This window comes from Podarcis tiliguerta (genome assembly GCF_965153285.1).
Source record: "Podarcis tiliguerta genome assembly, chromosome: 10".
In the NCBI taxonomy this organism is placed as follows: domain Eukaryota; kingdom Metazoa; phylum Chordata; class Lepidosauria; order Squamata; family Lacertidae; genus Podarcis; species Podarcis tiliguerta.
In genome coordinates, this window is record NC_139543.1 from 23,447,235 (window position 1) to 23,472,675 (window position 25,441).

A 25,441-nucleotide genomic window follows, 5' to 3' on the forward strand; every position below is an offset into this window, starting at 1 on the left:
CCACAATTTTGTGTAGAGCCATTCCCGAAAAAGTGCTTGGGGGGGGGGAACCGTGGTGCGAAATCACAGCAATCAAAATGGCTGCCATCCCCTTGCAACAAAAAACAAGAAGATAGTATCCTGGATTTTGACTTCAAAGTCTTGAAGGATATGCATAGTCATAAATACATACAGCCCATAGCACTTCTGGTGGAATTATCTATATGAATTTAAAAACCTTCTGTTGTTTTAAATGTGCACCTGCAATGATGTAAGCAAATTATGTGGTCTATGGATTTTTGTGACATTTAGTTCCAACATTTATTGGAATTAACATCTACTATAAAATCCTATGTAGTTTTGAAATACACATATTTTCCTCAGGTAATGTAGATGTTGCCTTTAATAAATTGCTGATATATAAAACATAATCTGACACCAGAACCTATTTTACCATCTGCAATACATTGAAGTAGTTTGACCCCAGCCTTGCTTGAGGGCCCAATTACTGCGTTTCTCAGATAAGACTGATTCTTTAATCAAACCTGCATTGATTTTCCTTTTATCAGATCTTCAACAAATTCTGCTTATCTCTGTGCATTTTCAGAAACCCCACAAGAGGCAAAGTCAAGATTACATGGCCATGGAAAAGAATAAAAGTCATTTGCCATCTGCAATACATTGTATTTAAAATTATGATTTATTATCTACAATGCATTTTTTTAGCATTGCAAGTAGTACAGTCTTTGTATACCACCAGCCTTTGCTTCTATTTCAGTTGTATAGGGAGCAGAGCAGACACACAATAAGAAAAAGATGTAGTTGGAGTCAACTGCTGACTGTGGTTGAAATAGAAATTCAACTTAGATTTTTCGGATGCAAATATTATCGACTAGTAGAGCTTTCATGTTAAAAGCATTAAAAATAAGATATGATTCTTGTCCATTTTTTTATTTTATTCTTTGGTAAATTTACAAAAGAAAAATAAAACAACAACAACAACTACACACCGATAAAGAAATTTTAGGAAGAGGCAGGATTAGATGCAGACACACAAAAAAAGACTCCTTGCACTTGGTGGTTGGTGCCTGATGAGCCTGCCAGTTGGCTGAGTTCTACTCAGTTGCAGCGAGTGAAAGATAAGAGCCAGAGGAGAGAAAACTGGAATAAGAATATAAATCTAGAAGCAGTGATGAGACCTAGGATTTTAGCTAGTAAATGAATCTGCATACATCTGGTGTCCCCCCCCCCTTCCCATTGTTAATGCATTCATTGCAACAACTAGCAACCCATTAAACTCTGAAGGCCTGACTTAAAAGGCTTGATGTTAGCCATCGCTTCTGGAAATTTGCTGTAGTCTGGGCAAGGGGTTTTTTGCCTTTTCAAGCAAAATTTTGCTCCCAAGTACTAAAAAATAATTTATGTAATTTCTCCCAAGTAACATGAATAACTAGCTTGGAAATTCCTGGGCACTGACTGTGAAAGATGCTGCCGTGATAAGATTTTCTGCTCTATGTGTGTATTCCAGGTCTGTGTCAATATGATATTAGAGTCCTATTACAGCTGACTGACGGTTCCTGGCTCTTTCAATGTCAGGTTAATCTGCTGCTCTCTGTCAACTTAAACACTGTTTCTTTCATATATCACCTTGCCCGCAAATGCACACAGATATATCATCCATATAGACAGAGAACAAGATTTATTATGGCTGCATCAATGCATTTTATTCTGTCTCAAAGAACTAACTTTGTTGTTTTAATATCTTCCTCTTAATACCTTTTTCAAGCTCTTGCTACTTAAAATTGAAACTTGATTTTTCTTCTCCTAGCTTTATTCTTTTGTTTTGTTTTAGATTAAGCTATTCTGATGCTTAAGGGACGCGGGTGGCGCTGTGGGTTAAACCACAGAGCCTAGGACTTGCTGATCAGAAGGTCGGCGGTTCGAATCCCCGCTCCCATTGCTTGGTCCCTGCTCCTGCCAACCTAGCAGTTTGAAAGCACGTCAAAGTGCAAGTAAATAAATAGGTACCACTCTGGCGGGAAGGTAAACAGCGTTTCTGTGCGCTGCTCTGGTTCGCCAGAAGCGGCTTAGTCCTGCTGGTCACATGACCCGGAAGCTGTACGCCGGTTCCCTCGGCCAATAATGCAAGATGAGCACCGCAACCCCAGACCAAATGGCCAGGGGTCCCTTTACCTTTACCTTATTCTGATGCTAGCCCTTCTGTTCATGTAACAGATGAAGCACATGGGCTGAGGTATGTCAAGAAGCAGAGTCAAGGGTAGGTCAGCAATAAAAAGTACAGTGTCAGTGTAGGTAACACTTTATTCAAAGAAGGTAAAACAGTGCAGGCCTAGTAATCCTGACAGCTCTTCCTAGTAGTTCTTGCTCCAATGAGGCAGTTGCGAGGACTGTCAAACAGCTCTTACTGTCAGAAAGTTTTTTCTGAAGTTTAGTCGGAATCTTCTTTCTTGTAACTTGGGGCTGAAGCCCAGAGCCTCGCAGTCTGGCCCCCATCCCCACTGACCACTCAGGGAATGGCCGGTGAGGTCATCTGGGTGACATGGATCTGCTGGTTACCACAGCAACCATTCTTATTTTTAATATGTTTTATAGTTGGAGGAGGACTGGCCTGGCGTGTGCCTGGCTACAGATGCTCATTTTATTATTATTTACTTTAAAGTACCTTACAGTTTAGAGGGACGCAGACGGCGCTGTGGGTTAAATCACAGATCCTAGGACTTGCTGATCAGAAGGTCGGCGGTTCGAATCCCTGCGACGGGGTGAGCTCCCGTTGCTCGGTTCCAGCTCCTGCCAACCTAGCAGTTTGAAAGCACATCAAGTGCAAGTAGATAAATAGGTAGATAAATAGGGTCCCACTCCGGCGGGAAGGTAAACAGCGTTTCCGTGCACTGCTCTGGTTCGCCAGAAGCGGCTTAGTCATGCTAGCCACATGACCTGGAAGCTGTATGCTGGCTCCCTCAGCCAATAAAGCGAGATGAGCGCCGCAACCCCAGAGTCGGTCACGACTGGACCTAATGGTCAGAGGTCCTTTACCTTTTACCTTACAGTTTTGGAATAACAAAATGGTGCTTACTCCTAAATATGTTTATAGTCAGGACAGCAGAAGCAAATACGTTTTCCTCCTGTGTCCGTGATGATGCTATAATTGATGTGAGTTTAAAGTTGCATATGCTCAAAGTGTTTCTTTCATTAGGGTTGGCATACTGTGTGCGTTTGTTGTTGTTTTGCTGTAACATAGCAGGAATGTAAAAGCATTTGTAAAAGCATGAAATGGTGGAGGGCAGGGAGAGAAAGTTTGTCTCACAGCGGAAGTAAGATCTCCATTAGAGCATTAAGTCCAGGGTCTACAGTAAAATTACCTATCTGCACAAGAGGCATTCAGTTTATTCAGCACTGCTTTGAATAGAGGGAGGACCAGGGAATTCCCACAGGCTGCTTAACGTTGTTTCAGTAGGCCCAGGCTCAATTGCCTGATGACTCGGAGGTCTGGGCAGGGTACTATTCCTTCAAGGAAGCAGTTTCCCAGCAAAAGTGGCACATGGTGTGAGGTAAAAGTGGGTCTTGGCTGGAAAATGCCAACACCCTTCCTTGCATGCTTTTCTACTCCTCTTGGTAGGTAATGTTTTGTGAACTTCTGTAGGGAAACCTTTGGTGAGATCCTCACACATCCATTCAGCATGAGCGGTAAATAGGTTTAGAGCAGTAAATATGCTTAGAAAAACATATTTAGGGGGGAAAGAAAGGCAAGTAGCTTCTTGAGCAGCAAGCTCAGTGTCACAGAATGTGTTGCTGGGGAAATGGCACTCTGTGCCGCAGTGGCAAAGAAACGGCAATCAATTTCGAAGGTGGCATTTTCTCAGCCTTAGCTCTGAAGTTTAGTTTATTAAATTTATTAATTGCTTCCCATAAGCAGTGTAAGCCCTGAAGTGATTTACAGAAATGAAGTAAAATACAGAGAATGTAATGTGTAAAATGCTGCAGTCTTCCTGATTAGCCCGTGCCTAGGATTTTTTTTGTTTTATTTGTTTTTCAAATCCCTGACATGGCAGTGAGCCACACAATTAGCATAATGTATAGTTAGGCCACTGGGACACGGGTGGCGCTGTGGGTTAAACCACAGAGCCTAGGGCTCGCCGATCAGAAGATTGGCAGTTCGAATCCCCGTGACGGGGTGAGCTCCCGTTGCTCGGTCCCTGCTCCTGCCAGCCTAGCAGTTCAAAAGCACAAAATGCAAGTAGATAAATAGGTATCGCTCTGGCGGGAAGGTAAGCAGCGTTTCTGTGCGCTGCTCTGGTTCGCCAGAAGTGGCTTAGTCATGCTTGCCACATGACCCAGAAGCTGTACGCCGGCTCCCTCAGCCAGTAAAGCAAGATGAGTGCCACAACCCCAGAGTCGTCCACAACTGGACCTAATGGTCAGGGGTCCCTTTACCTTTACCTATAGTTAGGCCACTAGATGTTCTCTGCACATATAAGAGTCGTGCTGGATCAGACCTGTCTATTCCATAATCCTGTTCTTATAGCGGCCACCAGGACCTGAGTTCAGTAGCACTCGCCATACTTGTGATTTGCAGTCCTGGAATGAGAGGGATGGTGTGATCTTGATATATATACATAAAGGTTTTGTGGGCCCAGAGGCACATTGGGAATCTGAAAAAGTGTCATGAGCACAATAAAATACATGTTTCACAGAAGAAAAACTGGTGAAGTTTAGGAGCTCCCCGTTTCTGAAAGAAAACACAGGCAAAATATATGCACCCCCCAAAAACCCAACAATTAAAAACAAATGAATAAAGCCCCAGTCAGCACCCCAATCCCAACTCCTCAGTTAACAATCCCCACCCAAATAACTCAAGGGGCAGTGTGCTTTGTAAGCATTGTGTGTATGTGTGTGATTGCTGTGGTGTCTACAATCACCCTATTGGGAACCCTGGATTTAAAGCAGTGTTTCCCAGAGTGGGTGATACCATCCCCTGGAGGTGCTGGAATGATTCAGGGTGGTGGTGGTAACCTTGGGTGCAATTGAGGGCCATTGAATAAAAATAAGGGGGCAATGGAAGCATAAAGAAGGAGGAGAAGAAAAATTTGATAAATTGTACATGCGTCATCTATTGTGTAATGGCACTTAACCGCCAGTGCCAGATTTACGTATAAGCCAAACAAGCTATAGCTTAGGGCCCCACTCTCTTGGGAGGTCCCCAAAACATTTAAAAGGGAAAAAACTGGATGTACATTTCCAAAATATAAGATAAAAAACAAATAAAATAAAACCTACATACAGCAACAGTGTTTTGTGTTGTGTAGGCTCCTATGATGTAAGTAATGGGCCCCGCCTGCTAGCCTGCTCCCTAAAATATCACTGGTTTGCTCATTTCTATATAGAGGGTGCCTACATTCTGCATGGACTGGTTGCATGGCAACATGTGCAAATGGCTTTAGATACCTATTAGGTCCATAAATTATGATATAGCATATATTCAACACAAAAAAGTGACAATTTGTTGTTGACAAAGGGCAGCTGTACCAGTAGCTTAGGGCCTCATCAAACCTAAATTCGGCCTGCTGGGGGGTCCCAAGGGGCCATATTCTCCCCCCCCCCCCCAGTTGAGAAACACTGCCATAGACATATATACAACTTAAAGATAGCTATCTGTTTGTTATTCATACTTCACATGTTTGCTGAGGAAAGCAGCAACGCACACATAGCAAACATGTTTGCTGGGTAAAATGTTTAGGTGCCATTCATCAGGCCCTCTTGCCCGAGACGTAGCTGCATATGTCAGGGCTGAGCTTAATTAAACTGATTGGGGAAACTTGTTTGGAAGCTTCTGTTTTGTTTTACTAACTGCAGGTAAGCTATTTCTGGCAGCTCCTCTTGGTAGTTGTCAGCATCTGTAGTGTAAGCAGACATGATTTATAGAGCGTGAAAGAGGAGCTAGGTGGATATGCGATATTCTTTGTCTCAGCTGCTTAGTCAAAAACCTCCTGGTACTTCCTGTCTTTTCTCCCCAAACCGCAAAATTGTATTCTGATGCTCTTGTTGGACAGAAAGGGCTCATTCGTTTGGGTTTGACCTACGGGCAGTGGACCATTTTCGTAGTGATTTTTTGCAGGGAATTTGCAGAAATTTGAATATTCTGTTGCATGGGGAAGATGCCTTTCACAAAGGAGATGAAATATAGACCTTAATTGAGATTCATGGAGAAGGGGGAAATATTACAGCTCAAAGCAGTGACCCATATTTTTCATGCCTGATTTATGCTCCAGCAAATTGCAAAGTAGCCTACACCTGCTTTCCTGTTTGCAGTTGACACTTTGAATCCCCTAGTGCGAGGAAGAGTAGCGTGGCATGCTTATCCTTTACACCATAGAACCCCTTTATCGCATGATGTTCTCATATACAATGCATAGGGATGGGGACTGTGTCATAGCCTACCAGCAACCTCAAAACATTTACTGGCCTCACTCTCCTGGCCTCCATGTGTTCAGCATAAAGTGACAACAGTCTGTATATGTAGAGAGTCATGGAGATGTTGGAGCCTGGGCCAGCAGGCATATTAGATAGTGTCCCTGATAAGCTCTGGTGATATTTACTATTCCGAATTTCAGTTTCTGCTTCATTCATTTCATATTCTCCAAAGCAGACACTGGCACCCCAATTCATTCATTAGAAATCATTTAAACAGTAGCCAAAGCAGAAGTGCATTTTTTTGGTGCCAAGTAACAGTTACAAAGGGACGCGGGTGCCGCTGTGGGTTAAACCACAGAGCCTAGGACTTGCCGATCAGAAGGTTGGCGGTTTGAATCCCTGCGACGGGGTGAGCTCCCATTGCTCGGTCCCTGCTCCTGCCAACTTAGCATTTCGAAAGCACGTCAAAGTGCAAGTAGATAAATAGGTACTGCTCCGGCGGGAAGGTAAACGGCGTTTCCGTGCGCTGCTCTGGTTCGCCCCAGAAGCAGCTTAGTCATGCTGGCCACATGACCCGGAAGCTGTACGCCGGCTCCCTCGGCCAATAAAGCGAGATGAGCGCTGCAACCCCAGAGTCGTCCGCGACTGGACCTAACGGTCAGGGGTACCTTTACCTTACTAACAGTTACAAAGTAAAAAGATTTTTATTTATTTTTTTTGCACCAAGCATATTGGAAAGAAGTATTTCTTTGTTGCATTATGCCATTGTGTAACCTGAGCCCTTTCCCTCTTGGTGGTTTAGTGTTATGTCAAACCCCAGTTTGCTGTGGTTTATTTGAAACACCTTCAAACTATTGGTTATGTTACAACAAGCCATTGGTAAGATTAACCATAGCTTTGGGTTGGGAGGTAATGCTAAACCATGGTTAATAAAAAAAACATTCCCATCATGATAAGTCATAATTTGTCTGAGTCCAGTCCCAAGGTAATGTCTTTCCCTGGGGTCATATCCATTGTGAATGCCACTTGTAGAACAGGGCTTCCGTTTGGTTTCCTCCCTTTGCACCACACAAAATATGCTCTGGGGTGTCTGTCCTGACTTCCACTCATGGGTATAATACTTGGACTCTCAGCTTGATTATTACCAAGAGGGGTACAAAACTCTGCATTCAGAATTGTGTGATGGATCTGCAGTTTATTGGATCTGCTGTATGCCAGCCTGGAAGGACCACGCCCATGACCTATTAAGGGTTTATAGGACTGAATCTAGCCCCTTTACCTTCTTTTCAAGCAAATGAATTAGCATAGTTCCAAAACCAGTCAAAATACTGTAAGATTTTCTTTGTTGGCTAAGAACAAAGGCCCATCTGGTCTATCAGTCAGTGCTCTGTACTAGCCAATCAGAGGTCTATGGAAAGATCTGACAGGTTATGAGGAAGGTAACTAAAACCCAAGCATCTGAAAATCACTTCTTTTTATCATGTGCTGCTCCCTGATACAAATTGTTCCTATTTATTCTAATATCCATTAAAATTTCTATTGTCATTCAATCTGTACATTCCTCTTTAGTTGCAAAGCAATAAATTACAGAAGTTAGTCATGCAGTGCATGAAAAAAATGTTTTCTTCTCTGTGTTGTGAACCTATTGAAAATGTCATTTGATGACCCTGAGATCTACTACTTTGAGATGGAAAATATTTTCTCCTTTGTCCTCCAGACTGTTAATTTTATGAGCTTTTATAAAGCTATGCTCCATCTTCATGACCCATAAACGTAATCTTTCTGTGGTTGAGCAACCCAAACTGCACATCGTACTGAAAACTTAGGTACATTAGATGTGCTACTTGGATTTGTAAGTGAAGATTGGATGGATATTTGTAATAGAGAGAGAGAATAAAAATGGCAATGGGATTTATTCATTCTGCTTAGTCTGAATATAATTACTGAATTGTTGCCGGGACTGTAGGAGCTTAATTACAAATTGAAAAATAAATTGCATAAACCTGCTCACAGCAGGTTTCGTTATAAAGAGTGAATGAGGTCAAACATGATAGGGCTGGTTAGATGAAGAATTAGAGCTTCTTAAAGATGCTTCTCCATGATAATATCCCACAGAGCTATGTTACTCAGACAACATAACCACATGTGGACGTGGGATTGCACGGGTCTCTTGGTTCCGTGGGATTTTACTTTTATTTTGAAACAGAGTTTAAAAATACAGGCAACAATACACACATACACGCACTAATGTGAGATTATGAAAGGAGGTGATGCACATCTAAACAATTCCACTAGCATAAGGACGTTTAGCTGCACAATGAAGATAAGAATGTGAGAAGAGCCACTGGCCCCATCTAGTCCAATATCTTGCTCTCCCAGTGGCCGACTGGATGCTTACGGGGTTCCCGCAAGCAGGACCTAAGTGCAACACCACTCTTCCCTCCTGCGGTTTCCAGCAGCTGGTATTTAGAGGGATATTGCCTCCAACAGTGGAGGTAGCCTTCATAGTTAGTAGAATCTGTCCAATTCTCTCTTGTTCTTAAGCCTTTCTCCTGGAAGGAATAAGGAATCCTTTTGTTGACCAGCTTGCATTCACTTCTTCAGGGTTTCTCCCTTCCCTGCCCCCCCCCACCTTTCTTCTTCTGAGTTGGACTGTGTATACCATATTTCACCTGTCACTTGTTTAGGAGCCTAAAGTGACATCGGATGACATTATTGCAAAGGAAATAATTTGTTCTTCCTGCAAATATCTGATTGGGAAAGGTAGGGGTGATTCACTTTGGGCAGCTATAGGGAAAACCCAATTTGCTTTGCTTTTGAAGCTTTTTTCAGCGTCAGTATTGTGAGTGCTGGGACACGGGTGGCGCTGTGGGTTAAAGCCTCAGTGCCTAGGGCTTGCCGATCGTAAGGTCGGCGGTTCGAATCCCCGTGGCGGGTGCGCTCCCGCTGTTTCGGTCCCAGCGCCTGCCAACCTAGCAGTTCGAAAGCACCCCTGGGTGCAAGTAGATAAATAGGGACCGCTTACCAGCGGGAAGGTAAACGGCGTTTCCGTGTGCGGCTCTGGCTCGCCAGAGCAGCGATGTCACGCTGGCCACGTGACCCGGAAGTGTCTTCGGACAGCGCTGGCCCTTGGCCTCTTTGAGTGAGATGGGCGCACAACCCTAGAGTCTGTCAAGACTGGCCCGTACGGGCAGGGGTACCTTTACCTTTTATTGTGAGTGCCACATTTGTTAACAAAGACCTCTTAAGGTTGCAGTCCTGTTCTTGCTTACCTTGGATCAATCTACTGTAAACTCAACAGGCTTTATGTCTGAGCAGACTTGCATAGGATTGTACTGTAATTTCTTTCAAACAAAATAGGTTTAGAAACTTACCTGCATAACCATAAGGTTAGCCTGTATAAACAATTCTGTTGTACATGAAATTTCCTATTATTTCAGTTACATGTAACCAAAACTTTATTTTTGGCCTGCTTTAAAAAATAAAAACAGAAAGAGGGGCAAGTAGTCATTTTTGCATGATTTGGGATTTTGTTTCTCTGCTGCATTTTTCAGTTGCGGAAACTGAACATCCTGTTTCTTCTCCTACGATCTTACTGCATTCAAAATAGAAATGAAGGCCTTAGCACTGCAGCAATAGTGAACAGAGAGCTATAAATAATGCCTTGCAGTATTTTAGTATTTTTTACTCTGAATTATGTTTGCTTAGCCTGGCTGTGGGTGGTTTAGAGGAAAAGAAATCATGCTTGCTTGTAGCAACCATATTTGCAAGTGAGAAATTTGATCAGGAAAGGGTTGATATGAGAACCTTACTGCGCTGGATTGTGTATTTCCTCTCTCCACTATGCACACACACTTGTTGAAGTGCTGGCTGGTGGAAACATTTCCTGTTGCATTTTGTTGCCATATAGATTTTCTGTATTGCTGATGCTATTCTTAAAATTATATTGTAACATTAGGCTTTATTAGGCTTCTGTAATTTTATTGCCTCCCCGAATTGTACTGTTGGTTTTTAATGTTGCATCGTGCCTCGGCTGCCTTCAGGCAGAGAGGCTGTCAATTAAATTCCTTAAATGAAAAAAAGGAAGCAGCAGAAGGGGGGAAAGAGGTATTGGAAGCAAAGCAAAGGTGTTACTAAATTCGACATGGGCTCCGTTCAGAGGTCAAAACATCTTTTGGTAGCATAGAAGCCAACTCCTAGAGGCTATGGGGGCTTTGGCTCCCACAATAAAATATTTGAGGGGGCTGAGCCCCCACAAAGTTGATAAGCATTCCCATTCAAATGATGCACGTGCACTGCATCATGTGATCAGTTATGTGGGGCAGGCGCTTACCTGGATCCCCACAATATTTTATTCAAGTTGGCACCCCTGTTGGGTAGCCTTGTCTTCATGCTGCATCTTTGAAACATAACATCAGTGGCGTAGCGTGGGGGGTGCAGGGGGGCCCGGCCGCACCAGGCGCAACATCTTGGGGGTGCGCGCTCGCACTCGCAGCTCTCTGCCCCTACCTGGCTCACTCACTCTAGGGGGCGCAAATTACTTGCCTTGCCCCGGGTGCTGACAACCCACGCTACACCACTGCATAACATGCTGTCAAGAATAAACTGAAGCATATTTGCTCACACACTCGCCCACCAAAACACACAGCTTAGAACTGGTGAAGGCTAACAGAAGCATGCATGCTTACTCTTTCTCCATGCCCTCCTGGGGGGTTGAATCGCTGTTCAGGCTGGGGCCACAAAGATGATCAACTGCACTTCTGTTGTCTTTCCTGCCTTAGAACCATGAACAGGTGCTGGGTGCATGAAAGCTTGCCTCTGCTACTGGCTAGGGGTTGTCATCATCATCATCAATAATAATAATAATAATAATTTTATTATTTATATATCACCCATCTGACTGGGTTGCCCCAGCCACGCTGGGCGGCTTCCAACAAATACAAAAGCATAATAAAAAATTCCTGATACAGGGCTGCCTTCAGATGTTTTCTAAAGGTTGTGTAGTTACACATTTGCTGTGCGGGAAACACTGATGAAATGTCGGTGTTTCCCTTGGCAGTTGTAATGTATGGAGCTGCCTTCAGCAGCCGCAAGTTGGCATGGAAGTCTGTTAACTGATGTTATTTCTGGAGCTGATTCTACTTCTGCGGCTTATCACAACCCCCTTAAGCTGTTCTGTTATCCAGCCATAACTCTCTCCTCAGCATTCTTTTCATCCTCTGTGTCTTGTAATTGGTGTTAATTTGGTGATGTAATCAAGGTTCACATTTGCACCTTAGCAACCCAGCGGGTCAGGGAGCAAGGCAGAACCAGCGATAAAAGACTCAGGGTTGTAACTGAAGCAAATCAATCATTGATGATAGACAGTGCTTTTCAGAGAACAATATTCATACAGAGTATTATTAGCTTTGCAAAAAAGAAAAGCAATGTAAAGGGGGAGATGTACTGTAGCAATGAAGTGCTTAGATAATAATGTAGATTAAGAATGGTGCAAGATTAGCAACAATCAGTCAGAGTTTAGTATTGCTTGCTCCTATCCTAACCAAAGATTTGGCCTCTTCAGTCCACCTAATTATCAAACATAATTTCTAAGTTTTGCACCATATACTAATTTGCACGTTTTCTAACACAGCTGGCTCATTCATTTGTATCCCAGCTTTCCATAGTAAACCATGCTCAAGGCGACTCACAACAATAACAAAATGTAGCAATATGAGTCATGAACAATAGAGCAATGAAAATAGGTAAAGGTAAAGGTACCCCTGCCCGTTCCGGCCAGTCTTGACAGACTCTAGGGTTGTGCGCCCATCTCACTCAAAGAGGCCGGGGGCCAGCGCTGTCCGAAGACACTTCCGGGTCACGTGGCCAGCGTGACATCGCTGCTCTGGCGAGCCAGAGCCGCACACGGAAACGCCGTTTACCTTCCCGCTAGTAAGCGGTCCCTATTTATCTACTTGCACCCGGGGGTGCTTTCGAACTGCTAGGTTGGCAGGCGCTGGGACCGAACAGCGGGAGTGCACCCCGCCGCGGGGATTCGAACCACCGACCTTTCGATCGGCAAGCCCTAGGCATTGAGGCTTTAAACCTCAGCGCCACCCGCGTCCCTTGTAGAGCAATGAAAATACCTCATATTAATTAATATACCATATAATTAAGCAATCCACTGGTAATTCATAATAAGGTCTAACAATAAACACACCATGTCACTCAGAAAGAAGCAAAAGTAATGCATATCCACAACTAAAACTTGACGCCAGCATCAAACCTCCCACTTTCCCGAGCAAGAGATGCAGCCTTTGTAGCTGGAGTTTGCCCTTTCAAGGTGACCAGACAAAAACAAGACACACATACCCTAAAATTTTGGAATAAATGGTTGCCATGCCAGAGCAGTAGGCCACAGATATTGTGTCCTCAGCTGGGTGAGAGTGCAAGAAGAAGGCAGAAGAGAGCAATGAAAGGAGTCTCTGAATGAACATCCTTTATTCCAATCGGGAACAGAACCAGCATTTTTTCTCCTTTACAACCCTTTCATTACTTACATTCTCTGTTGAGATACAGAAGACACTCCCTATCCACAGGTGCACCAATTGACATCTCACGCATGACATTGCATGGCGTCACATATGGGCCTTGTCAATCCTCTTACGAAGATGGCACCTCTGCCTATCCATACTTTATTGAAATAACTTAAGGTCTTTTTGTTTTGACAGACTTTCCCAGCTGAATGAAAATGTATTAGCCCCAGCATTGGTACTGTTTTTAAACCTATCTTTTGGTGCCTGTTTTCAGTAGCATTTAAAAAATAATTTTAGCCTTTTTTGTATGTTTGTAAATCGCCTTGAGAGGAATGTAAAAGGCGATCCATAAATAAATAATAAAAATTCTATTTTCTCTGATGATGTTATGGTTCCACAGTTGCTAAGATGCCATTGTCATTATCTTTAGCATCTTCACACATAATGATGTTTACTTTAACCCCATCAGGTTTTCATCCCCCAAGATGCCAATTTCTCACATAACTACTTGTATCTGTGATCCAGCAACAGTTCCAAGCAGCTTGCCCCAAAAGACTTGTCTTTTTCCAGCATTGTCATCCATTTCAGCCCATCATCGCTGCTCTCACGTTTGCTGAAATTGGCTAAAATTGATGGTTCCTTAGGCCTAGGAAGGACAAGCTTAACAGTTGGTTTTGATTTTCTCTTTAAAATGAGTGGTAAAAAAAAAAAATCAAAACATGTTGTTTAGACAGGAGGTGCCAAGTAGATGCGTCGTTATTGCTGTTGCTGAGGAATAAAAGGACAGATTGTGAAGTGAGAGAGAGAAAGAAAGAGTGCTGTGTTGTCTTGCTGCTAAAACTTATCTTTGACATGTTTTGGCCATGAACTATGAATGCTGACTTAAAGGAAATCAAAGCCAGTAAGGGATGCCATACCTATCCCACCCATCTGGTTAGTAAAGGAAACAGTTTTTGAATCAAAGAATCATAAAACAGTAGAGCTAGAAAGGACCACAAAGTTCATTTATTCTAACGCACTGCAATGCAGGAATCTTTTGCCCAAAGTGGGGCTTGAACACACATCCCTGAGATTAAAAGTCTCATGTTCCACCGACTGAGCTACCCATCTAGCTTGCTTTCTTGCTTTCTCTCTGTTGTCCAACCTTCACAGAAATGCCACAAAGCCCCAGGGCTTCTTCTCCACATGCCCTTGACAGGATTTCAGACGGAGTCCTTCCTAGCCTAAACTGGAGATGCCCAAGACTGAACACCGGACCACCGCTGTGCGTTCCACCACAGAGCTACACCCCTCAAAAGTTATCTGTTTGTTATACATAATCGACTATCCCATGTGCAGTTTCTGCTGCTGAACTGACCACTTCAGACTGCAAGTGAGGAGTGAAATGTTCAGAAATTTCCCTTGAATAAAATGTTTCCGCCCACATGCCAAAATCAGCATGGCAAGGTGATGTGTTCTGGTAAATCCTTCTCCCTCCCTAGTATGCTAGTTTTTGTTTATAAGTCATGCAGAGTTGTTTCCTCCTTTGCCCCAACATGCCAGGGCAATCAAAAGTTGGATTTCTCACAGGCAGTCTGAAGTGGTGCAGTTCAGTAACAGATAAATCACATTTTGTGTCTCTAAACTTTCTCACATTTGTAGAATTGGAGTACATAATAATATGGCAGGTGTGCATAGTTACTCTCCCTTTCCCACAAGATGTGAAACTCCTGTTTAGCGGTTAAGCATACTTCTGTAGCATTCTAAGCCCTTTCTTTTCATGATATTTGCCCAAATAATTGAGTTTCTCATTCCACCTGTACATTGATTTGGAAGACAATTGGGAGAGAGAGAGAGAGAGAACAGGGGTCAGCAACCTAAGGCCCATGGGCCGGAAGCAGCCCGCGGAGGTTGTTTAGCCGGCCCATGAGCTGCCCCCAAACCGAGCCGCCCGCTTGCATGCTGTGCTAAATTGCATCCTCAAAGAGGGCACGTATTGTGGTGAGACCTGGACAACTGACACCCTGTGTTGTGGGTTGGGTACAACTGGTAAGCCACAACACCCGATTGGTAAGTCCCTCAAAGCTGGGTACAATCTGGCCAATGGGACGCATTTCAAATGGTTTGAGGGACCTATTTATGCCCATGCACATGACCCAGAGCTTCCTCTTTCGGTGCGTGCATTCGGAACACCTGCCCACCTCTCCCTGCTTTTAGGGCTTGTTGCGCTTGACCTTGCTATGCCGTTGTGTGTCATCTGTCGTTGGGACAGGGGCATGGCAGGAATTTCCCCCACTTGGCTGTTGCCATTTGGGTTTTGCCTGCCATGTAGCAAATCGTCACAACTTGTAAGGTTGCGGATAGGCTCTGGTTCAGGTGATAGGGATGGGAGAACGCTCGCGCCATCCCTATGTGTAGGGTATTCCATTAAAGGAATCCAGGGACTTAATGGTTTGGTCAACCCCTGTGAGGGGGTTGTGCCCATGCCTGAGTCCAGGGGGACATTTGGGTGGCGGAGTTAGCCCGTTCCCGGCTTTCCGCTTATCCAGCTGTTCACCCTTGGCTGACCTATGATGGTGCCCTGGGTCAGTGCTACCTGCATGGCAGGGAGCTAGTCTAAACAGAGCCTATGCAACTAGTCACTTTCTGTAATCAATAAATTGATTACAGAAATCAATTTATTCTGCCAAAAACCAAACCAAAAATTTGAGTCGGGAGGTTTATGGGTCTGAACACGCAAACCGGCGCAGCTCGGAGATGGGGACTTGCTTCCACGGTGCCGGAAATTGCATCTGCACATGCACAGATGCCAAAAATCACACCTGCACAGATGCAGACGCCAAAAATCGCAGGCACGTGCGCTCACATGCATGCACAATCCGGCCCACGGAGGAATCTCTGTGGGACTGATCTGGCCCAGGCATGATAAACCTTGCCGACCCCTGCTCTCGAAGGTGAGAGAGATGAACATGGATCGGGTGATAATAAGCTAGAAGTTTGTGACGGGAGATGTAACTTACTACAGGAGTGTTTTCAACAAGTTTTTTCTTTTAAACACACTTTAAAGCAAGCTTGCTAAGTAGGTGGCAGACAATCAGCTAAATATATATTTAAGTGCATGTTTTTAATTTCTTCAACTTGCAGAGGCCTGGGTTTTGTCAGGTGAGGGGGGTTACTGGTGACAGTCTAGAAATGTGCTAGCTGAGATATTTTTAGTACTGTGGCTGATCAGAGTAGGGCTTACATTTGAGAACGTTCAATTAATTTTACAACACACACATGTAAATTCATAGAAACACATTGCGAAGTAGAGCGCATCATAAGCATTCACAATAACTGTTCTTGATTTTGGTGACAGAGTTGGACAGATGATCATAAAAAGGAAAACACATCAGGCAAATATCCTAAAAAGCGCTGTTCTTCTAGCCATTCAGCTTTTAATCCAGGCGTGTGATTAATGCTAGCATGCATCTCATGGTGTACTGGTCACTATCTTTTCAGCATCTCATCTGCAGAGCCACAAGTTAGATCAGGGGTCAGCAACCTTTTTCAGCTGTGTGCCAGTCCACTGTCCCTCAGACCATGTGGTGGGCCAGACTATATTTTGAAAAAAAAATATGAACAAATTCCTATGCCCCACAAATAACCCAGAGATGCATTTTAAATAAAAGGACACATTCTACTCATGTGAAAACATGCTAATTCCCAGACTATCCGCAGGCTGGATTTAGAAGACGATTGGGCCGCATATGGCCCCCGGGCCTTAGGTTGCCTACCCCTGAGTTAGATGCAAAATTTGCTTGTTATGTATGGATCCTCAAAGGCAACATTTACATAATCTTATTTTTTCAAAGTGCTAGTTTTGACACTTGGCCACTTCCAAAGGAGGCCCAGAGGATAGGAGTGACAGAACAGGCCCTCTATGGAATGCTTTCCTGAGGGAAGCCCACCAGACACCAACATTGTCGTCGTTTCTGTGTGAAGTGGCATTGCTGTAATTCCTGAGGAGCGTTTATGCGGGGGGGGGGAGTTACTATACTGTGCTCCCCAAAAATCAAGATTTAGTGCCTTTCCTTCTGGGCCACCAGCATGTGACTGTGGATTTGCTTCAAGCTTTGGAGACTAAGCTCTTCCATGGTTCCAGCTTGGCTGCAGTGCCAACCCTGCCACCTGACAGAGTGAGATCACCCCAAGGACCAGCCTCTCTATACCCAAGATGGTGTGGTGTAGTGGTTAAGAGCGGTAGACTTGTAATCTGGGGAACTGGGTTCATGTCTCCGCTCCTCCACATGCAGCTGCTGGGTGACCTTGGGCCAGTCACACTTCTTTGAAGTCTCTCAGCCCCACTCACCTCATAGAGTGTTTGTTGTGGGGGAGGAAGGGAAAAGGAGAATGTTAGCCGCTTTGAGACTCCTTAAAGGGAGTGAAAGGCGGGATATCAAATCCAAATCCAAACCCTTGGGCCTGGTACTCCAGCAGAAGTGGCCAATGTCCTTGGTGCCCCCCCTCCATTCTTCCCTCACCCTGGCCTCGTGATCTGAGCAGCACCAGGGAGCTGAATCTAGCTACTGTTTTAATGCTGGTGTTGTAGCATAGTTTTGAGGAATCGTGTGCTGTTTGCCCTCTCGAATCTGGAACCAGTTCTGTCTCCTGGCCCTCAGGCCGAGCAACATTTTCCCCGTGAGAGGATCCTGCCGATATAAGATCCTGTTCTTCTATTCCTCCCACATTCTTGCTAAAGGAATTTGGCCTGCATGCCCTGGACTACGCTTCCTGCTTCTGATCTTTGGCTGCTGCTTAGAGAAGTTGACCCTTGCTTGTCCTGGACAGTGTTTTTCACCTCTTGGCCCCTTCAGACTGATGGTCACCTCTCCGCAAACTTGGAAACCCAACCACTTGGGGCTTGATTTCCTGCCAGACGCTGACAGTTGCCCCCTCGGCAACAGGAGAATTGAGCTGCATCCGTTTCAGCTTGTTTTAAAGTGAACCGCAGCAGCCAAAGTACCCCTGATGCCTGCAAATTTCCTAGTTGGAATATGAGCTGGTGAAATTAAACCTGCAGAACACAGCCTGTGAGAGTGTGATCTTCCTGAATTGCTACTGGTTCAGCCTTGGAGAAATACACACACACACACACACACACACACACACACAGACACACACACATACACAATATACACACAATATACTTGTACTATTAGTCCTTCTATTGTACTTGCATAGACGTTCCGGTTGCTATTTTCGTCGTTGCACATGGAAGACAGCATATGTGTGGCAGTCGCTCAGCCTTGGCAGAAGCCAAGGAAACAGCTGAAAAAGCTATAGTTAAAAAGGAATGTACGGAGTGATCTCTTATGTATGATGGGATTTGATGGTAAGATGATTGGAAGGTACAGCAAGTGAAAAAGAAAAGCCTTGTGTGGGGAGCCTCTGCTTTTTCTGGGTCTTAATTATTTGATCCTACTGGCATTTGTTTTCTGTGGTAGCGGCTAAAATTAGATGTCAGTTTCTTAAAATTGATGCTGTTTATGGCAAAGGTGATGAGCAACTGCTGGGCCACGCTAATGCGATGCAGTCTTGTGTGTGGCTTGTCTCTGTTCATTTTGTTTTACAAAGTATACCGGGGCAAGCTTCAAGCTAAAGCAGAGGAAAGGGGCATCACTCATTTTCCCCCTTTAAAAATTGTATGTGGGTGTGTGTCTTTGTGTGCCCCCCGCCTCAACTGTTTTCGCCCTTAAAGGAAAACCTAAGGAAACTGATATCTTTTCCTATGCAGGATGTGAAGCAGATGGGGGCTTTTTTATCTGAAAACAGGATGAGGGGAGATGATTAAAAATCTCCTTCCTCACACCACTCTTGTGTGAGCTTGGCCCTGCCATGAGGCAGTGAAGCAATTGTCTCAGGTTGACATATATTGTCTCACGTTGGCATATTGGGGGGTGAGCAGCTGCAGTCTCTCTGGCCATTCTTCCAGAGCTCCCTGATCCATCCCCTTTGCGGGAGATTGGGAATTATGTGTGCCACAGAATTTGTCCTACAACCACTAACCTAGCTTGCTGCCGTCGGGTACAGAGAAGGATGCTAACCAATGCTGAAGTAAAATTTTGTGCCAGTACATGGAATGGTGAGGAGGGCGAATCTCCATCCTCACATGTTCCTCAGGTAGCCATTTTTGGGGAGACAGTCCCCTGCTCTTTAATTTGTAGCACCCACAGCTTCATTTTGTAAGATGTAATTTCACAGAACATCACAGGTGGTGTTTTGGCTTCTAGAATGACGTTAATGTCTCTCTCTCTCTCTCTCTCTCTCTCTCTCTCTCTCTCTCTCTCTCACACACACACACACACACACACACACACTATTTTAGATGAAGAGTAATGTTTTTCTTACAAACTTTGTGATTATGGCCCTTCTGATTGACCTAATATCCTATATGCGCTCATAACTTCTGAAACATTAGCTCTGATGTGTTTCCCATTTGCTAATTTAATTAAAGAACTTTAAATGTCTTTAAAGATCACATCTGGCTTCGATTTAAAGTCAACATTTCTTGAAACCATTGCACCATTTCCATGGAATTCTAGATTTTCACTTCAAATAAGCTCTCTTTTGCCACACAGCAAGAAGGTTTAACTTCTTTGCAGCATCAGCTATGAATATTGGAAATGTGTGCTGTGGAAACAGTGACAAAAACATGTTTACTCAGATGTGTTAGATGTATTTTCTCCTTCCCCAAGATGTCTAAATTGTTTTTAAATATTGCCCATTATATCACATTGCTTCTTTTCTTTTACAGCGAGAGATTTTTCTTAAAATTGAATCGGAATGGTTTGCCAAAATGTCCAGAGAAGCCAGAAAGACATTGTTCTCTTTTTGTGGTGAGTGGGTGTTTATTTTTGTCTGCATTTGATAATTGCAAAAATAAATCAATCAAGACTTTGTTAATGGGGTTGCCTCCTTGCTGGTAGCCCAGTTGTAGAAATAGAAAGCATACTACAAAGCACAAAAGAGTGGGCATAACTGTGCAGACTTATTCATTTTGTCCAGCATCCTTCCACTGGGTACCAGCAACTGTGCCAAATAGGTATGACAGCCACCTTGATAACTTGAATGTGTGTTTCTTTTCTGTATCTTACTTGCCAAATCAAAGAAATCTCTTGCAACCCAAGGCTACATAAGTTCAATGGGGCTTCCTTTCTGGGAAGCAGACTTAAAACCACATTTTAAGAAGTAAACCTCATTTGATTTCTGCAGAACTTGAGAGCCAGTCCAATTTAACAGAGAGGGTTAGGGAACTTGGTCATATTGATTGCAAGATGAATATGCTCATTCCAAATTTGATGGGCAATCCTTTACTGACTTCCGCTTACCCCATCACCAATGGCATTCCTTATCTTTGAGGCAATAGAACTTCACATGTTACAGCCCTTTCAATATTTCATGATACGCTTGCCATCTTGAAATACTGTGTCCAGTTCTGAGTGCCACAATTTAGGAAGTATATTGACAAGTTGGAATGTGTGCAGAGGAGGACAACCAAGGTGATCAAGGGTCTGAAAGCCAAACCTTATGAGGAACGGTTGAGGGAGCTGGGTATGTTTAGCCTGGAAAAGAAGAGACAGAGAGGAGATACAATAGGTAAAGGTAAAGGGACCCCTGACCATTAGGTCCAGTTGTGGCTCACTCTGGGATTGCGGCGCTCATCTCGCTTTATTGGCCGAGGGAGCCAGCGTACAGCTTCCAGGTCATGTGGCCAGCATGACTAAGCCGCTTCTGGCGAACCAGAGCAGCGCACAGAAATGCCGTTAACCTTCCCGCCGGAGCGGTACCTATTTATCTATTTGCACTTTGACGTCCGTTTGAACTGCTAGGTTGGCAGGAGCAGGGACCAAGCAATGGGAGCTTGCCCCGTCACGGGGATTCGAACCATCAACCTTCTGATTGGCAAGTCCTAGGCTCTGTGGTTTAACCCACAGTGCCACCCACGCCAAACCTCTTGAGGAACAAGAGAGGAGATACAATAGCCATCTTCAAATACCTAAAGGGCTGTGACATGGAGGATGGAGCAAGCTTATTTTCTCCTTCTCTGGAGACTAGGACCCAAACCAATGGATTCAAGTTGCAAGAAAGGAGATTTCGGCTAAACATCAGGAGGAACTTTCTGATAGCAAGAGCTGTTCCCACAAGAGGTGGTGCACTCTCTTTCCTTTTCCAAACAGAGGTTGGATTGCCATCTGCTATGTGTGATCTAGTTGAAATTTCTGCATTGCTGTGGGTTGGACAAGATAACCTCGGGGTCACTACCAACTCTACAATTCTATGATCATGCATATGTGATGGGTGGGGACACACACTAGTTTCAAAATCCTGCATGGTACTAGCCACAGTTCAGCAATGTTCTTATATAAGTACGGTATATGCCATTGAAGCTTTTAGGTTTCAATCTTAAACACACGATGGGACTTATTTCTGAGCAAACATTTCTGTGAGTCAGTCAAATACATTGAAGCTATCACCTCCTTGTTTCTTTATTTCCTAGACACAAGTAAACTTAGAAAAAGTATACTGTAATAACACAACAAAGATTAATAATTGTAGACTGTTCTGATTGTCTACAGGACTTGGGAAGCAGTGAGCTCAGGAAAGACATCTACATCACTGTGCACATTATACGGATTGGTATGTACTCTTGTTTCCCCAAAACCTTTACGTAAGAAGATGTTAGATAATGTGATAATTTCAGGCCACGTGTTTTCACTGTGCAATGATGGTTATCCTTATTGTCACTGCTGCTGGGCCACCACTTAGCACTCGGGATGCCTTACATTGAAATATTAATAATACTTTCAGAAAGGGTTCTTCGCATGTAATAATGCTTGACTCTGGTTTAGGGCCATGGTTCTTTAGCATTACAAGAATGAGCTGCAATGAGGTTTGCATATGACTTCTCCCTTCCTCCCCGCTCCTCCTCCAGTGAGGCCACAGTAAAGAGATAAGAAGCTTCCACTTTTGTTTTATAGATCACCCTTAGTTTCATATGTCTTACAAGCAGTGCTTTTTTTCTGGGGGGACGCAGGAGTACACATACCCCTAAACATTTTGTGAATCTAAGTTCGGCCTCATTGAGGGGCAGTAGTTCAATATGAGTAGGAAAATGAGAGTACCCCTAAACATTTTTTTAAAGAAAAAAAAGCACTGCATACAAACCTTTGCCTGTGCTTAAGTTTCAACTAATTTCATCCAACTATAGTTAGTTGAAACACAATGGACTACAATTTGAAGTTGGTTTGTTTCTACTAACCCTAGTTAAGATTTACCACAGTTTGTTGGGGCTGGAAAAACCAGTGTTAGCATTATGTGTGAGCTGGCGCAGAAACAATCTCCAAGCTACTTTAGATCTGAACTAGATAAGCATTTTGTGGTAAAATTGAGATTAGAGAGAGAAATTGATATATTTATTTTAGATATTTCTACAGTGGCTTTTGGTTTTAAAAGCTCTTTAAAAGCCAAGAAGAAAAAAAAGCACAATAAATGTAACAAACAAACAAAAAAAATCATCAGGAAAAAAGCTACATATCTGGGAGGAAGGTTCTAATTTACGTTTCTCTCTGACATGCCATTTTTCTGTGTGAAGGGATCTTTTTTCATAAGAACACTAAAGAAAAAAAAATATCCTGCTTGCCATCTGAAGTGATGGATCCACAAGATAAATTATTTATCTAGACTAGGTTTTGGAAGTAGGAGGAGAGAAAAGACACACTGATCGAAATTAACAATGGATCTCATAAAATTGCTTGGGAAATGGCTACCAAGCAGCCAGCCTTATTTGGTCTTCTGCCCACACAAAATCATTTTCCTATGCTTCACAGTTAATTTTCCTTAAGAAAAAAGGCACATTTACACCATGTACCAACTGTAAAGTGTGGGAAATGTACAGTGGTACCTCGGGTTACAAACACTTTGGGTTATAGACTCCGCTAACCTGGAAGTAGTACCTCAGGTTAAGAATTTTACCTCAGGATGAGAACAGAAATCGTGTGGCGGTGGCGCAGTGGGAGGCCCCATTAGCTAAAGTGGTACCTCAGGTTAAGAATGGTTTCAGGTTAAGAATGGACCTCCGGAACAAATTAAGTTCATAACCAGAGGTACTACTGTATTTTGTCTCACACATAGGAAATAATTTTGTGTATGCTGGCAGTTCTGTGACTGAACTTATCAGTATGACATATTTTTTGCTGCCTGATACCTGGACCTTGTTTTATTTTTATTTTATTTTAAAAGCACTGGGCCATAGTATGTGATGATTTTTAAATAGCTGCCACCAGCTGACACTGGTGAACTTCTGAGAGAGAGGGTGGGGGAAGGAAGGAGGAGGAGGAGAATAATGGAGTCAGGTTTATTAACAGGCATGGGGAGTCTAGATCTCTCAACTCCTCCTGTGCCAGCTATTGTTACCTTTCTTGTGCCTTCCTTGGTTCCTGAAATTGCCTTTTTTCTGGTAACACCAGTCTATCTTGCATATGTGGGTGTGTGCATGAATAAAAACATTTATTTCCTTCTTAGAACAGTTTATCATATGGTTAACATTATTCTAGACAAATCTGATTTAATCCAAATACAATGTTAAGGTAGTGTAGAAGAGAAGAGTGGTTAATCTCCTTATTTAAAGAAGCTGCCATATGGATTTCATTGAGTTAAGTCCAGTAATCTTCACCTATCATCCACAGTGGCTGCTTTCTCCTCCTCCTCCTCCTCCTCCTCCTCCTCCTCCTCCTCACCTCTAGCCAATTTGGCATTTTATTCCTTCCATTTTGAAATACTGGATGTATCTTTATCTATTCTTGACTGCTGTTGAGCATACTATATCTGAGGCAATGCATATGTCGAAAATGGTGAACGATACAGTATTAGAGTTCTGTTATTGAACCTTGCAAATGTCATGTGGTAAGACAGGTCAAATACTCCAACAGGAACCCCAACTCACTCATGTGTTACTAGCTGCTGTTATTTGTGCCACTAGTTTTCCAGTTGCATCCCCCTTCCTATACTGCGGAACATGTGTCTAATGTTTCTATATATGTAGAAACATTAGAGAGCTAGTGTAGAACAGAGGTTAGAGTGCTCAACTTCAGTCAAGGAGAAGCTGAAATGCCCATTCAGCCAAAAAGCTTGCTGGGTGTCCTTAGCGCTCTCTCTCTCTCTCTTTCTCTCTCTCAGCCTAACACACCTAATATAGAGTGGTTGGGAGGATAAAGGAGGGGACTATGTATGCCACCCTTTGAAAAAAATGGTAGGATAAAAATAAATGTTGAATGATTAGATAGAAAATAATGGGGAAAAAGAGAGTCATGCCTTCAACCTGAGGAACACTAGTGGCAGCAGTGGCAATATTTTGAATTGCCAGTAGAATAATTTCAGATAGCCACTTTCCCGATCACAAGCTCAATTCTCCATAAGTAGCTTGCTGTGGAAACTCATCTGGATCCTGATATTTTGAATGCTTCAGGTTGGAGTGTGTTTGGGCTCCAACCTGCATCAAACAACAGGAATCAAATATTTAGTCTATTGAACCAGTATAAGCCAATGATTGAACCGCTTACTATTCCCCCCACCCCCAAAAAAAACAGATTATCATGGATGCTCCACTAGGAGAGGGCTTCAGGAAGTAAACTTGTAGTACAAAATAACCTGGGTTCGAATCCAAAATAACCTAGGGCAAATATCATCCATCAGCCAAGGAACTAAGGGCTGTTCGGTTGTTTATGCGATCTGTTATTAGCCAACTTGAGAATGATTTGATCAAAAGCAGGATATAAATCGAAACAAACACACATATCTAAGATTTTAGAAATGCTGCCTAGGAATATTAAACTAAAGACTTAGTATTCTACTCACTGCATTTTCTGTTTAAGCTGCATCTGCTCAGCCACTGATGGCTTCTGATCTTGCAAAGCCTAGAATAGACTGCTGTGTGTTTTTCATTTCACCGCAGTCAGGCCCCAGTGCAGGTTTTTAAGGGCAGGCAGCACAGCTTATTTTAACACAAAGAAGAAGTGACAGGCAGAAGAAGCAAGCAACAGTGTAGATTGTTGGGAATAATGTGCCTTTTGTCACCACATAAATTAAACATATAGCTCATGTGGATTTATGAGAGAGCGGGAGAGAGAGCAATCACACAAACTGTTGAAAATTTGTCAAAACAGTAGTAATCCAGATTGAAGTGCAACTTTTGAGAACATGTGGTTGAAAGTCAGTATTTGTCTCCATATGCTCTTTAACAATTAAATAGTTTTTGCTTAAATCTTCATTTGTAGTCCTGGTAATTTTTTTGTCTGCCCCCTTTCTTCTTTTTATCCATTATCATCATTGCCTTCCACATTCTCATGTTCCAGCTGGGGCAGAAAATTGTGGGTACCAGGTAGGCTTCAGAAAGTCAGCTAGGCTGGCAGAGAGAACATGCAACAATAGGTAATAAGTTCAGATTCTGGCTAGCCAGGTTGAAGTAGGAAGTGGAATAGTGTAGCACTCTCTGTGATAAA

General features: G+C 43.3%; 1 protein-coding gene across 8 annotated transcripts in view; it reads left to right on the forward strand.

The window, feature by feature from the left end:
• Nucleotides 1–25,441, forward strand: part of DOCK4 (dedicator of cytokinesis 4) — a 247,223-nt gene that overhangs the window by 104,327 nt on the left and 117,455 nt on the right. For all 8 annotated transcript variants that reach the window (XM_083399233.1, XM_083399234.1, XM_083399227.1 and 5 more), the window contains exons 9-10: nt 19,699–19,780; nt 21,521–21,581. In XM_083399233.1, the coding sequence (XP_083255359.1) occupies nt 19,699–19,780; nt 21,521–21,581 (143 nt within the window). The remainder of the gene's footprint in view (nt 1–19,698; nt 19,781–21,520; nt 21,582–25,441) is intronic.